The 18,564-nt window shown below is 40.9% G+C and overlaps 1 protein-coding gene across 1 annotated transcript in view; it reads left to right on the top strand.

The window, feature by feature from the left end:
* Window positions 1–1,070: 1,070 nt before the first annotated feature.
* Window positions 1,071–18,564, top strand: part of LOC139686898 (uncharacterized) — a 47,142-nt gene continuing 29,648 nt past the window's right edge. Inside the window, exon 1 of the mRNA XM_071583973.1 lies at window positions 1,071–1,610. Within this exon, the coding sequence (XP_071440074.1) occupies window positions 1,392–1,610 (219 nt within the window). The 5' untranslated portion in view covers window positions 1,071–1,391. The remainder of the gene's footprint in view (window positions 1,611–18,564) is intronic.

Raw genomic sequence — 18,564 nt, 5'->3', positions numbered from 1 at the left:
GATTGTAAACTTAAGTTACTTTTGGGAACCTGTGGTGGTTCTTCTTCCGCTGAGTTAGGTTGAAGGCCCTACGCCAAAATTAGAGGCATGGTGCTAAAAGGTAAAGGCATGCGCCCAGATGTTGCGCGCCAATTTTTCGCGCGCTCTGTCATGAACGTGATTTTAATGACATGCGGGTGAAGAGACCCAAGCGCGAACCCGGCATCGGAAGGGATTTGAAAGTGCCGAAAACATACGCGGACTCAGCGGTGCCGCCGGAAGCCGGAGGGCAGGAGAAATCTTATATGGCGAACATTCGGACGAAAAAAAGTCGGGGGTGCTTCAAGCGTTATGCGTCATCGTTTTCGCCGACGACGACGGGCGAATTTTTGTGTGGTGCGCAATAATCTGGGGACATTTCGTCTAGCCAAGCAGTTCTGATTCCTTGAACATTGAAGAGTCGCTCGACGGTCCTCGAACTGCGGCCTGCGTCCCAGCTAAGCACTTTTCTGACTCGTTGGAAGCAATTCGGAATTTCCGAGCAGCCCTCAGCTGTTCTCCCCGTCGCGATACTCCGAAGTGCGCGTCTCGCCCTCCCTACACCTCCTCCCGCATGAGAGCTTCCCACACCCGAGTCAGTTGGAGGAAGAGGAGGGAGGAAGGGTGTGTAGGAGGAAAAGGAAAGAAGAGAGAGAGAGAGTGAGGCGTCTAGCGGACGGGACGCCCTCGTTGTGCGGCCATTTAGGTGTCTGAGATCGTGATACGCGTCGCAGACCTTCTTTTGTTTGGGAACCTTGTTTTGTTTTTTCCCTCGTATCCTCCTCCGACTACATCACCCCCTCAAACCCCCGCAGCCGGTGCGTGGGCCGGGGGGAGAGGGAGCGAGGATTTTATACTACTCAGAGGAGGGGGAGAGTACGGGGGGCCTCCTAACCTCCCTCCAACCCGTTGGGGAGGGAGGAAAAGGGTTGAGTCGGGAGGCGCGGGAAGTTGTCCAGGAGTGTGGGGGAAAAGGGGTGAGGAAGGGTTTGGTTAGACGTGGAGAGCCGGGGCAAACGGCGGGTGGTGGGAGGGACGGCGTAAGAGGGAGAAGGTTTAGGAGGAGGGGATGCGTGAGTGTCCCCGCAGTCTGCATCCTTAATGGGGGCGAGGGGGAGTGGGGAGGGCGACCGCCGCGGAGCTCCAGGATAAAGACTCCGGCGCGTGGCCCGAACCGGAGTACCTTCGTCGTCGGAGGTCCGCTTGCGGGGAGGAACGCCGTGTCTCGCGCCTGTTCGTCACTCCGTCCCGTTCTCGACTATTGCTGCCCGAGAAGAGTCGAACTCCCGACCACGATCCCTAATTTGCCCTGGGATGTCGCCTCCGCCCGGGACGGGGGTCGGAGGCGGAAGAAGCGGTGGCTGAAGGCAACGATGGATGAGAAGCGCCGCCCTACTCCTCGGCGGTGGTGGACCCCCACTCCCGTTTCCCTCCACCGGACCAATCCTCTTACCCTCTCGGTCGTCTCGCCGCAGCGCGAGTTGCTGGTGGCGGCGATGGTCCTCTTCCTGCTGCTGGCGTCTCCCGCCCCGGCGCGGTGCCGGAAGGGCGTCGATGGAGATGAGGCCGCGCTGAGTGGACGGAGCGTCCAGGTACGTGGGCGGTTATGAGGGGATCTCAAGAGGTAGTGGAGGGGGACCAGAGAGGCGCGGGGCAAGCGTCAGCCTTGGCTTTGCGTGGCTCCCGAGATTGCCCCGGAGACGGACGGCGAAGAGTCCCTCATCCCTGGCCGTGTTTTTGCCGCGGCGTGCTTGCAGCACCTCAAATGTTCTTCCGATTAGTTCACGCACGCTTAGGCACGCACGTTCCGATGCAAGACAAAGGTAGCCGTAGGTACGTACTCAGGGAGAAACAGTACGAAAAACGCTCCTTTCCAAGTATTTCGAAAAGAAGTTCTTGTTTCATTGTTATGTGCCAAATGGATAAAGATTGAGTTTTGCGAGATGGGAGGCAAAGCATAGACAAAACATCCAGGGTTGGATTAAAGACTTTTTAAATGTTCAGTTACAAATGAAAAACAAATATTGGGTTTGATATCTCTAGCAACAAATTAATTGAGAACACTTGTGATCACAAAATATCTTAGGCGGATGCCGAGATTGAAATTTGGAAAGTGTTAAGCGAATTCAAAAGGAAATGTTTAGCGGATATTTTGAACAAAAATCCGAAAGCATTTTGGTTGTACGTCAGATAGGTTAAGAGAAATAAGTCAATTATTAATTCAGTCACAAATGATAATGGCGAATGAGTAACCAGCGATTTGGAAAAGGCTTACTCATTGAATTCCTTCTTTCAAAGCGTCTTCACCAATGTCTCACCGAATGCCTACGATGACTTACCAAATCGTGCCAGTCAACTGATGCCAAGAAATGAAATCTCATATAATAGAATAGAACGATTGTAGAAAAATACTAAGCTTGATAAATTCTTCTGGCCCGATGAAATACCCTATCGTATATTTAAGGATATAGCTCGGGAAATGTCGCCGTATCTATGAATAATATTTAAGAAGTCGCTGGTAGATCACAAGGTACCCAGAGATTGGAAAACGGCTATTGTAACACCAATATTTAAAAACGGAGACAAGGAGAAACCGAGTAATTACAGACCTATTTCCCTCACATTCATATCGTGCAAGGTTATGGAACATATAGTAGCTAGTTCTATCGTGACTCACCTTAATAATCAGCATTTATTAATGGAAAATCAGCACGGTTCCCGAAAATTTAGAGACAAGCCTAACTAGCGACAGAGAACATTCCCTTTTGCCCTTTTCATCACATTTACACAGTACTCTTCTCATAAATCCTAATTTTTTTTATGTTGTCCATATATTCCCAGTATGTGTTTCATCCAGGAGAGATCGAGAGTGAGGGTAACGCCAAGGGATTTAATAGAGTCTACGCATTCCATACCCGACCATTCATAAAGTCTTTAATCAAACCCCAAATATTTTTATCTATGCCATATGCTTCTAGCCTTGCGAATAGTTAATATGAGGTATTTTGTCGAAGGCTTTCTAAAGATCTAGAAAAATCGGGTCCGCTGGAACTTCGATCCCTCCCGAAGTAAGAATATCATGAATAAAAAGCGTACGCTGTTTCTCGCAGGATCTACCTTTTCGGAAACCGTGCTGAGTTTTCATTAATATCTCATGATTATCGAGGTGTCTCGCGATCGCATTAGCAATTATATGTTCTATATCCTTGCAAGAAATGGATGTGAGGGAAATAGGTCTGTAATTGCTCGGTTCCTCCTTGTCTCCGTTTTTAACAATTGGTGTTACGTTAGCCATTTTCCAATCCCTAGGAATCTTGTGATCTACCAGCAACTTTTTAAATATTATTTCTAGATACGGCGCAATTTAGAATATAAGAATTCTTTAGAATTTGCAGCGAGTATATGGGATCCTCGCGAAAGTGGATTAATTGCCGGATTGGATCGTGTGCGACGTAGAGGAGCTAGATTTGCTAAATATTGCTATGATAAACTTAGTTGCGCATGAGCAACTTAGTTACGTACACAAAATATTACATCAGCTAGACTGAGAATCACTCACGATACCAAGGTTGATTGCATATTAAATTTCTTGTATACATCCGTAGGACATCTCTTTTGCTGTTATGTTGATAATGCTTTATTACCCCCATCGTACTTCTGTGGTAGATGAGATCATGTCAAAAAAATTAGGGAGATTATGTGTACAACAGATAAATTTAAGATTTCATTTTACCACGAATGGTAAGGGATCATGATAACATTTTCCGACCGCGGTTGTGTCATGTTCGGGTAAAAATTAGTCTTCTGTGTATTCACCCCCTGCCACACAATTTAACAGTGGCTTGCAGGGTACATAAATCTGTATTGTAGCTGAAGTGATAAGTGTTTTATACCTTAGTAGTACTTTATTCTTTTACAGTGTTTAGTACTTATCAGTCTCCAAAATTCTCTCATGACATTCGCCCTAGATATCTTATAATCTATTATCTAATCTATATAATGTCCCATTTCGTTGATTGGACATTCAAATCCCCATCGGTTATAACTTATCAATCATTGAATTTGGATAAGAAACCTTTGATTTGCTGATCTATTTCTAGTACTGAATTGTCTCTGTCGACTGGAATTACCTCAGCCGTACTGATGCAAGAATGTTTAACTGCAATAAAGACTTCACCCCGATTCTATTTGTTCTGTCATTTCTATAAATGGAAAAAGGTTTTGGAAAAATTTCCTCTTCGACAATACCAGATTTCTCTCCCAATAATTATATCTGCGCCTGTACTTTGAATAAGATGATGATATTCAGCGACTTTGTATTTTAAATTTCGGCAATTTACTGCCAATACAGATAATGTTCCCTTGAAAGTACGGTTTTCTTAATTTTTAACGAGGATCGTCTTCTTATCAATATTGAATCTCTTTAGCTACGTAATTTGGCAAAGGAGACTTTAGAGACCCACTAATTTACCTACACGCTAGCCTTAACTTTAATCTAAGAAAGCCTTGCATTGCTCGAATATCCTACCCGCTACATACCTGGGGGCCTCAGACGTGTAGTGGACATCAGAACGGTTCAGGGGGTGATGGGAGACTACTCGAAGTGCCCTTGGACGCCCACGAGATGGAAGGGAAAAGTAGAAGGGTGAAGAGGGGCAGGGTGTCGCCCATTGGAATCGATAATTGGGAACAAGTGGAAAGCTGAGCCGATCATGGTAAACAAAGGGGATACAGAGGGGATGAGTCATGACATACTATTCGCGGGAATTTTCAGGAGAAACAGTTTTATTTGGACTCATTTTCGCCACGCTAAAGATATCGAAATTTGTGAGAAACCTAATAATTTTTCCGGGCAACTTACTAATCGAATCCGTTTTGATTGTATAGAAAATCATGATTTTTTCAGTTTAGGAAAAAAATGGAAGTACAAGTCCACCCATCCATTCTTTAATTGTGAAGGAAATAAATTTTGCAACCATTAAAGTGTACAATAAGTTATGGACAGCATAATCAGCACTAGATAAATCAAATAGCTTATGTTAAGTGATTCCGATAGATTTTGACTATCTTTTTTACGCGTAACATCTAATTTATCATCAAATTTATTTATTTTCATCAATAAGAAGGCATATTCAGCATTAAATAATTTTATTCGGGCGACTGCATTTTCTCTACCCTCGGGCGTTCAGTGATTTGCCAAGGAAAATTCACGCATCCAGGTGACTGACTCCATGTTATGCATATCACAAGCGGTGTTTAAGAAAAATATTATGAGCATCATTAATACTCGTGGCCAGCCAAATGGAGGAACTATTCATTTGGTCACATTTTTCACCACTTCGATTATTTTCGCCAATTACCCCGATGGTAGTGCATGTATTACCCGGCATAAATATAAAGAAAGCAGTTTGTCTCGGAAGGAAATGGGGTCAATATTTGTATTTATTCTTCCATTTTTATTTGGATGGGTATCGGCCGTTTACGTGACTACATGTAATAATGTAATAAGAAGGTATTCACTCTCGGGCGGTGAGTTGATGAATGAAGTAGGAGCACTATGAGTTCGCGTCTAGCCCGCACCTATAACTCCCCACCTCCTAATATTTTATCCCCTTCCACCCCTCGCCCTCGGAGACGAGCGGACATATAATTCGAACCTCGAACGCGGAGGCCGGGGGGAGGGGAAGGCGTACTAAGGAGCTCTCTAGCCCCTCGACGGATCTGCACTCCATGACCAGTGAGCACCAAATGAAGCAATAAACTGCTCAATGAGAATGATTTTTAATTATTGGGGAAACCCGTGTTGCCTTTCGATGAGAGGAGGGCGGGGCGGGAAAGGCGGCGCGAAGGCAGGACAGCATCGTCGCGGGGGGTAGGGCGGGGAGAGATGCGACTCGTTCATCAGAGGGGGAAGGGGCTACTCGCGGCGGTGGCTTACTCACCGCGCGCGCGTCTTACCCACTCCCGCTGTCAAGGACGGACGGCTGTGCCCCTCCCCCAGGTGTGATCTTGACTTCGGTTTCCAAAGCAACGGGTTTTTCATGGTGCCGCAATCGCCTCCGAAGAGGTGCTGTTTGCCCTCAGGTACCGCGCCGAAGAGTTAGCAACTTAGATCGAACTTGCGAACTCGGAATCATCGTCGCAGTACACAACTTTGTATTCACACTGACGGGATGTAATGAGGCTTAAAATTCAACAATTGCCACAACTCATATAATAATTGTACGACCCATTTTTTCCTGACCGGCTGGAATTTCAGATGCTTCAACATTTTTATCAAGCAATAGGAATACAGACAGGTATAATTACGGACCGAGAGTTTCCTGGTATTGTCCGCGACGTTTTTGCTTGATTATTGGCTTTGATGAAATTGCATTCACTTCGAGTCACCTTTTCACGGCTACGCGGTGGTCAACCAGAGCCAAGGAGAGGGAGAAATCAAATAAAATTAAACTTATGAACAGCAGGTCGAATTTACGAGAAATTAAATAACATTATGATCACGATTCTATGAGATACCACTTCCTCATCTGTACAAATATGATTGTCTTTATTAACGATTTATTCTTATTTTTCTGATCATTCAACTACTAGTTTGCTAATACAATACTAAGTTCGACTTTTGTTTCGTAATTGAAGTAATTAGAAGGCAGGTGCGCCAAAGAACCTCAAGACGGGCTTCTGTGATAGCGCAAGTGATATAAGTGATATTTAGGGAAAAGTTTATGAAATGTTGAAATTTGCTAAATACAGACTAGCTTCTTCTGCAGAGAGAATTGAATATATATATATATAATATATATATATATTATATATATATTATATATATATTATATATATATTATATATATATATATATATATATATATTTTATATGTATATGTACTCAACTTTTAGCTTTTGAAAATTTTATTTTCCATTCGTGGAAATTTCATTTACTCATGCAAAGTATTACTATTATCTCATATACATCACAAGAACGTTCTCTTGTTCTCCCCCCCCTCACATTATTGCCTTTTTCATAACTATTCTAATAAACCCCAAATTTGCAGTACTCATCAAATAAATCATAATTTTTTGTTAGTTTGTCAACATAGTCCTCGTACATGTTTGACCCAGGAGAATTCGTGAGTGAAGGTAACGCCTAAGTATTTAATCTAGTCCACTTTTTATTTTGACATCTCTGATACAGTAGACGTCCAGGAGGAAACTACTCTTATTCCAAAATTTCACTGCTACACTTTTTTAAGTTTATTCTAATTGACAGGTGTCATACAAAATTTGTATAACATTTTAATCAATTGGTAAAGTCACTGCATCCTCATGATTACACATATATCTGTAAGTCTCTGCGTCGTTGTCGAATAAGCGTATCTTACTAGTGACTGCGGAGTTAATGCCGGTAATGTAAAGAAGTAATAAAAAAGGTGCCATAACATTTTGCGGGGGCACATCCGAAGTGACCTACGGCGTTAGATCTAACACCGTTTATGATTACTCTTGTACTCAACCATTGAATTCATCTATGATCCAGCCCATCATATTTATATAATTATGCCATAGGCTTTCAGCTTTGTAAGTAGTTTACGAGGGTGGTCTGAAAAGTTTCCGACCTAACAAAGATACAAGACATTTTCCCTGAAATTTTCTGATTTTTTCTGTGGTCGGAAACTTTTTAGACCACCCTCGTACTATGAATTACTTTAAATAGAGCTTTAACTACCTTTTACCTCGTGTCAATATAGAAATAAGCATTTGATTTCTTACATTCATTTTAGCTGAATTTAGCCTGAAATTTAGTTTGAAATTAAGCTTACAATAAGTATACTATATTGATCTAAAATTATTTCTTTAGTGACAATTTCAGTAATGACGAAGAGGAAAATCCCTATAGAATTCATTTTTGTAACTTGTTACTCACAAAAATATTCACATATCGTTACGATATACCTGTCTCGTAGTTGGTAGACGCCTCATAACTTAATCCTTATTGATGGAAGCATCATTATTTAGCATAAAAGTCACGAAATGCACATTTATTAATAATATACACTGCATGATGGAATGTAATGAGTCAAACGTTGAAAAACGATGGACTCCTTACCACATACATTATTTCAGGATAACAAAGGGGTAATAAAAAATCAGTTATTCTTCTGATATTCAAAAATATTTATTCGGGGGATAAAGCATATTCAATGAACAAGTATGGGAACCAAGTGAATCATACCCAACTAAGAATAACACTCGATTTGAATGATTTATTTTTTGATATAAAATTTAATACAAAACCTGTTTCAAAATTCTCTGCAAAACCGGTTTCATTAAAAAAAGCGTAAATATTTTAAATATTCTCAAAAGCAAGAAAAATATCAAAATCGCTTTATCTTGTGACCCAACGGTAATTTCGATTCTTGAAAATTGATACTTTTAGCTTAATGTAACGGTAAATCATCATAAAATCCTAATACACTGTTTGAAAATGCATTAACTCAGCTCTTCCTCACCACGTCATCATATTCCTTAGGTCTTTGTGACACCTTCGTTTTCAGAAGAATACGTCTTCACTCCTTCCCTTTTCTCCTCTCTACTAACAGTATCTGCAAATGCCTAGCATTCCCCGCATAATACCTCCTTAATCATCATTCGAACTCTCCATATCCCTCCACCAATTCCTCCAACTCCCTCAATACGCCTTTTTGAAATTAGGTCACAAAATCCTTCTAATCTCATACCCCTAACTATTACTTCCTTGTCTTCTTGTATTACTTTCGTTTGCAATTATTTACACTATTTTTTGCCTTCTCCACATCACAACATTCCATTATCGCAGCTCAACCAATTTATCGAAGGTCAAATTTCTAAATCAATCTTTTAATATAGAATCAATATTTTCCTATTATTTGCTCTATATTCAGGTCGAGCATGGCTTCTTTGCAAATTCTTATGCTGATGAATTTATTTTCCTTGAAAGCCCTACTATCAAGGAAAATTTCGTTCAAATCACAGCTCAAATACTCCCAATTATTTTTACTGCATCTGTGCAACACTCAAGGAAAAAGGTAATGTCTATTAATGCAGATATATGGAAACTAGTTCTCTTACATTAATTAAGAATTCATTGGCCTATATCATAACAAAGCAATAGTATTAAATGTAAATATCTATAGAATAAACTTTATACCTTATTAACCAGACGGAAAGAACCATGTTCCGCTGAGGAAGACCATAAATGTAGGGCTAATAAAGAGATATAAGATTATACAACCATCTAGGCGTAAGAGTATTAGCGTTGGATGGAAAAAATGGAGCCAAAGTCAGCCAAACTTAGGATTTTTAGGCTAATGATGATGGTCAGCTATTGATATATTTTGGCAGGTTTTTGGTTGGTTTTATAATCACAAAGATCTAACATTTTTGTTAGGACCCTAATCCTTTAAATTCCCCTTGCTCTTTTCTGTTTACCGCTTTGCTTTCTTTCGGAAATAACCTGTTTACATTTACGACACTAAATTACCTCTTCCAATGCCAGTCTTTATTGTCTTCGTTAGGGAAGTGAACGACCAAATTATGCAAATATCAAGGAAATTGGAGGCCATCTTTCCATCGGTAACGGTCGCTCTGTTTATGATTTGTTCTCTCTTCAAGACAGCTCAGTTCTAGGGCGGTAGAACTGGTTCTAATTGGCCTCCTATCTGTCGCAACGCCATTTAATATAATTTGGAAGGTAAATTCTCTAACATGAACTGCGTAATGAGGAAGAAAGCCAAGTAAAGAAAGAGGCTTAATGACCCTAAAAACTACCATTTGTATAATAACAGTACTCCCGCAAAAACACCCTTGGAGTTTATTCAAAGAGAAAGAAGCTCATGGTTTAGCTCTCTCGTATACCTTTCTTGCTAATATTTAAGACAGTAACATGTTAATTATACTGTAAACTTACCCATTACCCCGGAAAGTGCCGTAAGGGCTTATGACAAAAGGCGTTAGGAAATCAAAAATGGAAGAGGAGTAAAAGTAAGAAACCTATAATTTGTAGATGTTTTGATAAATTAGTGTATCCTTATGTCTTGAGTTGTGGGCGTGTGTAAAAGGGTGGCGGGGGAGAGGTTTCTCGAAACTGGCTCTTCATTAAACTGTCTCTTTTATTTTGTCACTACTTTCTGACCTACCAATATGGTGCAGAGTTGGAATTATTCTCTCGATGTAACAAATGCAATACCACGACTTGCAATAAGCTCAATTTAGCATTTGACCCACTTTTATTTCCACATACTACGCTGCAAACCACTAATAGAGAGTGTGGCAGGGGGTTATTCAACATTAGGTATTTAAAATCAAAAATCAAGTTTTGCTTTATTGTTGGTCGCCAATAGATATGAAAAAATTTATTAATTGACGTGATGTCAACTACTGGTACGCGCACAAAGGTGCTTAAAAGTGAGCTACTTCGATGTACATCCGAGACAAGCTGCTGGTAAGAAGAACTAACAAATGAAGGCTAGGTAAAACAATGGTAACATACTAGACTAATTAAAATTATTTAAGAAATACTTTTTCTCTATCGCTATCTTTCACAGTTATATTGCTTTTCAGTTCTATCAAATCACTCATGAATCTCTCTCAAAATGAGAACTAGCAATGTACACTCTTGTTGGAGATCTAGAAAATATGTCATGGTATAACCACGAAAGATACCGTATATTTCAGACCCTGGGATTTAGATGATGGAAGAGGATTTTTGGATATGGGGAGAAATAAATGCATAAATGAGCGTACGACGGGCTGGGAAAAGAGAAAAATTTAAAGGAGAAAATTGGAATAAGGGAGAAAAAGGAGATTGAGAAGATTTGGTGAGGTAGGGAATTAGTTCGTGACTGAGTGGGGCTGGGAAGCAGTCGCGGAAGTGGAAGGAAGAAAAAGTTTGGACTGCACGAATGGAGAAGTAATTATAAGGAGCTAAAGATAATTAAAAAAGAGAAAAGTTGTTAATGTTATATCAGAAGTCCTCTATGCAAATCTTCATTTTTAAATCTGTGAATCTCCGGGCACATATCTCCCTGATGCAGTATATTATTTATTTTTTTCAAAACAATTATCCGCACCCAACAATATTTCAATTTATAGAGACAAAGATAACAGAACAGATTCTTAAAGCCATACCTTTAGATCGGTCCCAGCAAGAAAGACACTAGACTCCAGACAAATGAGGGTTCCCTGGAAATTCATTTAGCTGCCATAAAATGCATTAGTTGAACTTTTTCTTAATATAAATCAATAGTTTATTTTTATAGTTTTACAAAATATTCCGTACCTAAATTTTTGGACTCAAAATTCCAGTGCCTTCAATTTGCCAACCCAACACTACTATCTTGAACGGCTGGAAAAATACTTCCAGTCGTTGCTGTAGTTGTGGTATATCACCTATTAATATACTCACCTTTAAGCTGAAAACATTTTTTAGGGACTGAAAAATTAAGTGTATACGTATCATGTTGGTACTCTGAAACTCATTTTCACTTCATACTTTCATTTGGCATTAGTGGAGTATTTTAATTAAAATTCATAAACAGATGATAAACATGCTGATGTATTAAATCCATCAAATTATACAGTTGACATAGTGTGTTTTATAATGATTAAAACGATAGTCTTGCAAATGGTACACTCTTAATCATTAACATAATTATGTCCGTAATAATACCAAGGAAATATTACAAATATATGAATGCAATAGCAACAAGGAATATTTTTATAAAGCAAAGCAATATACCCTCTGTGATTTTCTTTCAAGACTAACATGTAAGTTATCCTACGAACGCACTATTTTGTACAAGATTATAACTTATTTTCCGGTTATTGACAAGGGCGCCACACGCCCTTGCGGTGGTTTGTGGGGTATTGTGTAGATGTAGATTCCAACATAACAATCATGATCGAGAGTGATGGTAAAATATAATGAGATGATAATGCAAGTCGGAGTTATTATTTCTTCTAAGCCACCAATCTACCACTGAAAGTAGAGAAAAGAATGACAGAAGATGACAGAAGAAGTTGTTACGAAGTATGACAAGAAATCATTCATCAATGCTTTCTTTAGCCTTTAAGATTTTGAAAGATCGTTTAAACTAATCAAACCCGTATCTCCTTTTTCTCCTCAATTTCCAAATGACTCTAAATCCACTCTCTTTAACAATTTTCAGCGTATGTTTCTTGTTTCATTCTGCATTCAGATTCGTTCAAAGGGTACAAAATGAGAACAGAAATTGATTATAATAGTTATCTTCAAGTAGTTTTTGCGTAAGAATTAGACTGTGGCAATTCTTGCTGCTTTAAATCTTGTTACCGCTTAATGAAAAATATGCGCTAGTAATCCAATTGACTGCAAAATCGTATCTCTCTAATCTGACTGCATATAAATGAGAATGAAAGGGGAGGCTTGACAGGAGCATCGGTATTTTAAGTAGAGTGCGTGCCCTTGAACTGCGCCAATAATCCCCGCACACGCATGCATGTTTTGCTGTTCGTGTTTTTTATACGAGCCAGATTATCCTCGATGGTGATATTTATCAGAACACTGATTCTTATTTTTTTCAATATAACGTTAGACATACATAAAGAATGCTGAGATGTGGATTGGTGTCATTCATTCGTCCTCAATACTTGAGGCCAGAAGCAGGCAGATGCATCGTTGTTCCGAGTGTGGAGGGGTGTGACTGGAAAAGGGGAGGGCGAGAAGTCATGTGTTGAGCAAGGCATGCTCTTTGTTAGTCACTATTTGGTGGTCCAGCCATAGCAAATGGGGGTCACAGAAAGCTTTGCCGTTTTGTTTTCGTTCTGTTACGACCGCTTTACTTACCTCGGTCACGTTTAGGGACTAATTCAAGGGAATTTCGCTACCTCAGACACGCATGAATCCACACAGGCGTTAGTCAAATGGAAAGAAAAGCGCTGAAGACAATGTAAAATGTGTGTGTGTAATAATATCTTCGAAATACAACGATCTTCGGTGACGAAAAAATGTAAATAAAAACATTGATAAGATTTTTTAAACACAGAAACAAAGAAAGGACACTCATATACTATATAGTTTTGAGCGGAACGTCAAAATTACATATGTGAGTGCCCTTTCCTTGTGTTTCTATATTTTAAAAAGCTACATTTGTATTTGTGTGCGTGGGTATATATATATATATATATATATATATATATATATATATATATATATATATATATATATATATATATATATATGCGTACATACATATAGTAAAAGAAATCGAACCTTTTTGGCGTTAAACGTTGACAAATGCATATGCATAGTATATTCAGATGATAGCGTTAAAAAATATAAAAAAAATTCGAGCCCTCACCGAAGACATACGAGGGTGTCTTGTATCTTTGTTAGGTCGGAAACCTTTCTGACCACCCTCGTATATTTCGGTGGTTCCAGCTACCTTCATAAAGGTACGGGATGAAATTACTACCCAGGCGCCAACATATACAGTGGGACGCGGTAATACAGGTAGAGCGTTGGACTAATGGCCCGGATTCAATTTCCGGGTGCCTTAAGCTTCATTCTAGCTGTGTTAATTTTCGGAACCGAAACTTTGGCTGGGAAAGCTTACGGGGTACAGAGAAAGGAACTGGCCCACTACCCTGATGTATGAATTTCATACGTATCTACTAGTTACATCTGGTACCGCTACAAAAAATGCATCCACCATTACTACCGGTTTGACTACCTACAACTGCACACATATTATGCTTAAGCCAGGAATTATTAGAAAAGATATCATTGGAACCTTGTCATAAGTTAAGAGCTGGAAAGACTTTGATTGATGTGTCACACCTACGCATAGGTCACGGGTTCATTTTAAGCATGCAAATATAACGGCGATGTCGTAAACTTAGTCACCAACACAGGTTGGAAGGTAATCTCAGCCATCATATTGCAACAAACACAAAGTCCACTAATCTTTCTTATTTAAAAAAATATAGTTTGAAGCCACGCCATGAACATATACTTTCTACTGCCAACTTCCCAGACTTAAGAAATTACCTGATAGTAGATTTAAAAGTACCCCATCTGGGAAGTGTCAACAGAGAGGTTTCAGCATTCAAGAAAAAAATCGACGGTGGTTCAAATTCTAAAATGTCATATAGTAGTTTTGGATGAATTTAACGCTGCTCTTGTGCACTGAACGATGCCAATATTTGTTTAAATTGAAAACGCGTCTCGCTCTAGCAGCTGCTACATAAACATGTGCACTGCACGGTGGAGCTATCTATCTCTTATATTTATGAAGAGTGCCCGCGTATTTTGAAGCTGAACTACATCTGTGAATCTACTCCCAGTCTCGCGAAAAAAACTGCAACGCATCATAGCTTGAACGCACTTTTTATTGGTTTCAGAGCGTGGTTGGGTATAAACACAAGCAGTGACGGCTGGTCCTGTTGTTGGGAGGTGCGATTGCAAATCCTCGCGATGGATTTGGCTTAGAACTAAATAGGCGAGAAGAATTGGTAGGAAAAATGACAGGAAGAAACGGAAAGCAAAATGATGAAAGAGAGAAACAATTGGAAAAGTAATTCAATGAGTGACAGTGAACACGACAATGAATACATTAAATATTCATGGAGCTAATGTGACGCAAATCCCGGTTGAGAAAGGATTTGAAGAATAGTACTGTGTTTGATACGGTATCGTTCACGTTCACTTCTCAATTGACGGGTCACACTATATCACGCTTCTTTTATGCCAAGGATGCTTTAAGGAAGCGCATTTTGATTAGATTATCACTGCGCCTTCACTCCTTCCCTTTGTCCTAAGGCAAAATGTCAGCGAAGAATGCAACGCCGCCCATCTGTGATCGTATCGCTCCCTGCCGTGAGAGCCAACACATTTCTGAATCGACGTCATGGGACATAATTTCTTTAAGTTAGAATGTAACTGATATATAACCTGCAGGAATTATTACACTTCCCCCAATACACATACAAATTTCGTGGGTAGTAACCTGCGGTTTAGCAGATATTTAGCTAACGAAATATATAGTCATTACGCCATATCGTTCAACTCATGTTTATTCCAGGCTTTAAAATTGTGTTCCAGAAGATTGAGAGTGAGCTGTGAATTCGTGAATTTAAGGAAGCCATAAAAATGACGTGAAATGAAAGCAATCAATGAATGTGAAAATTGTGGAGGGCGTGGTGGGTCAGGGCGAGTGTTCGACTACGGGCCAAATGGTCCACGCCATAAAACCGGGTGATGTCTCTGACTGCCCTAAACTGAATCCAATGCGTGATTTCATGGATACCCGTTCCCCATTTATAAAAGCTAAAGATCCGATTCACGATTTATTAAAAAACAATCGTACATGCATAGTTACTCATTTGAAAACTCTAATACGTGTTCTAAGGAAAAAAGGGCGCGGTGAGAGTTTTAATAAATGTATTGCCGTTGGAAAGATCTGAATGAGCGAACGACTACATAGGTTTTGTCAGTTGATATTAAACGAGTCTCTAGAGTTGGATCTAAAAACAATAAGGCGGCACAGTGAAAAGATGCGAGACCTCTTACTATATAATAAATGAATTTAAATCGGCTATGGGCACTCGGGTACTAGTTGAACTCTACCCAAACCAAACTTCGGGTTGAAGGTCGGGCTTTCTCTTTGCCTTAGGAGTTAAATAAAGAGGGCTTATTATACTTACGATACGCTTCCACAGCATGAGGCACCCCTGTTGACATGGCGAATGATGAACACGAACCAACGGCTAGGGGGGAGGAGGAAGTCGGCGACCACACCTCGCCCACCCTGAAACGAAATGTGTAGGCGTTCACGTGAAACAGCTATCAAGTACGTCCTCTTCTCGAATATATTAATTAAATCATATTGAAAGAACACCGGTAGTTTTTTTGTAGGCATAACTATGCATTGGCTTGGGCCTATATTAACATTTTTTAAAGATAATTTACTATGCAGTCTCCGAAGTAGGTCTGGCCTCTCGGGCTGAAACAAATACGGCATTACTGGCAGTTTGGTAACTGAGACGGTCGATAGACCATAGAAGCTTCCTCATTACTCATGAGCCTTACATTTCCCAACAACGACCTCTCCCTCTCCAGGGATGTCTTTTTTTCCATCTCTTTCTCTTCTCACAATGCCGTTAGGTTTCAAAGGCTACGCCAATATAAACCGAGTTACACGTACAATTCAAGAGAGCAGAGATAATGTAATGGGACAGTGAAAGGCTTTCACCTTTTTGCTATTTTTTCCAGGGTAATCACTCGCGGAGCGAAGACTAAATTACATATTAAATCACTAGCATGAGTTGGAAGTATGCCTCCTCATCATTAATTTTGAAAATTCGTTATTAGCCCCATCTTACCACGGTAGGCGAGATCGTGTCAATAAAATTAGATAAATTATGTGTAGAACAGATAGATTTAAGATGTCATTAAGGGGAAAAGTATTCGGGCCAATGTGACAATAAGTCTGGTGTATATTCACCCCCTGCCGCGGACCTTAGTGGTGAATTACATGGTACTAAGAAATAATAAATACTAAAATATTCTACCAATTCCCATATTACCCAAGGGCAGTATTTCCCATATTGAAATGTAAGTCCAACAGTGGAGCAGTTACAGGTTGTTGTTGCCCTCGCCGCCTCATTACCGGTAGCATACATTAAAAAATACCATTGCAGGCACGTGACATTTATATTCCAAATAACATTTATATTCATCGGACTAAAGCAAATCGATGAAAATAGATAAAAAATAAATCAAATTGTGATGTATTCCAACCATTTTCCATTTTCTTTTTACACCCACACACTCCCTCGCAAGCCGTCGCAAGGTCATGAGGCTGGGGGGGTTAAGCCACCAGCCACTCCACTTCCACTCCACTACTTCCATGTACACTAGGCACCCCGCGATCCACTGAAAGGGCGCGTGGAAGTGGAGTGACCGAATACTATTCATGCATCCGTTATACACATTACGAGTATTATACCGTTAGTAACTACTATACAGACTGCACAAAGAAGACATAAGGAAATCCATTAAAAAGGACGGACCCACAGGCAATGCAGTCACTAATTACCTGGTAGCATTCTCCTCATGCATGACGTCCAATTCACAAATGGCTCTACGCTTTCATCTGCACGACACGCCGCCACCCGGCAAAAGGGCGCGTGGCGAAGGGAATTAGAATTCCAAACATGCAGTGAGTTGAGTGGAAATGTAACCTGCGTATTCCTTCACTACATATGCCAGTGCTCATTTCCGTCTTAGTGTTTCCCCCTTTGCTACTGTTGCGAATGGTGCACGGGAAAAATGAATGCTTTAATCTATCCGTTCCGCAGTCTCATCTCTCTAATTTTGTGATACTCGTCCATCCTGTCGATGTAATAAGGGACGGAATTTTTATATTCTATATTGTATTTGAAGCAACTATACCCATGACAAATTTGTAAATTCAGAACTTGCCATGCAATTGTGCTAGAGGGGGCATAAAAATCTATGAATTGTTGAGGTGAGGCTTTGCCCAAAAAAAGTTGGGAAAGATCCCTGGAGCAAGTAGAGCGTGATGCTCCTACGGCAAACGCAGATATATTAGCGACACCGTCATCAAAACGGGTTTCCAAACACCCGTGCATACCCAGGTCAAAACGTTGGCATCATGAGTTTTGGAGCGTTAGAAAGTTTTTTTATTTAACACCAAGGGTGAGCGTGTGTATTTTTGAATCCGACCCCCCTCTCAACCTCTGGCACAAAAAAAAACAAAAAAAACAAGTTTCCTGGTGAAAACGAAGGTTAAATCTGATTGAATGGTTGCGTCCCTTCGTGCATAATTTTCTTTTTCCAACCCAGCCCCCATCTCCCCAACCTCCGCTCGTGGGCGTGATGGTGCCTGGCAGCCGTATGCTGTGTCCTCACGCCCGCGCGTGTGGAGGCGCCTAAAATCCGGGACTTGGTGTATGGGTAGGCAGTCAAGCAGGATGGGGGAGGGGAGATGGGGGAAAAGGAGGGTCGAAAGCGCGCCTGTCGTTACCATTTCATCGTCGCTCCCTCTTGCTTGTTGTCTTGAGGCGACCCGGCCACGCCTCCGCGGCGGACCCATTTGAGGCGGTGGCGCGGAGCGTGGCGCCCGCCCGTCCTCCCTCTCAACCTTCGCATCGCCTCTCCCTGGGGTGGGAGACCACTCCCTAGCGTTTATGGATCCTTGGGTTCCGGCCCGTCAATAAAAACAGTTCTCTTCCTCGCGACGATAAAGCAATTTTGGAGACGACGTTGGGGTCGGGAGGGGGAAAACGTAATATTTTACGAAAAGCAAATGACGGTTCGGAAGGTGATCAGAGCACGAGAGAGAGTGCTCACGTGAACGGGAGTGGTTTACGGGCGGTTCCTACCAGGCCGAGCAAGAGTGTAGAATAGAAGGGCGAGTGAAATGAAATAGGCGGGAAAAGGTAGACGTTTATCGAGATGCGCGGTGTGTTCGCTCTCAGTTCGAGCCCCGCGTCACTGATTCGTACCCT

Source organism: Hetaerina americana, unplaced genomic scaffold, assembly GCF_022747635.1.
Source record: "Hetaerina americana unplaced genomic scaffold, ioHetAmer1.1.p SCAF_15, whole genome shotgun sequence".
Lineage (NCBI taxonomy): Eukaryota > Metazoa > Arthropoda > Insecta > Odonata > Calopterygidae > Hetaerina > Hetaerina americana.
The sequence above is the reverse complement of the archived record's forward strand: the minus strand, read 5'-3'. Positions and strand labels throughout refer to the sequence as shown.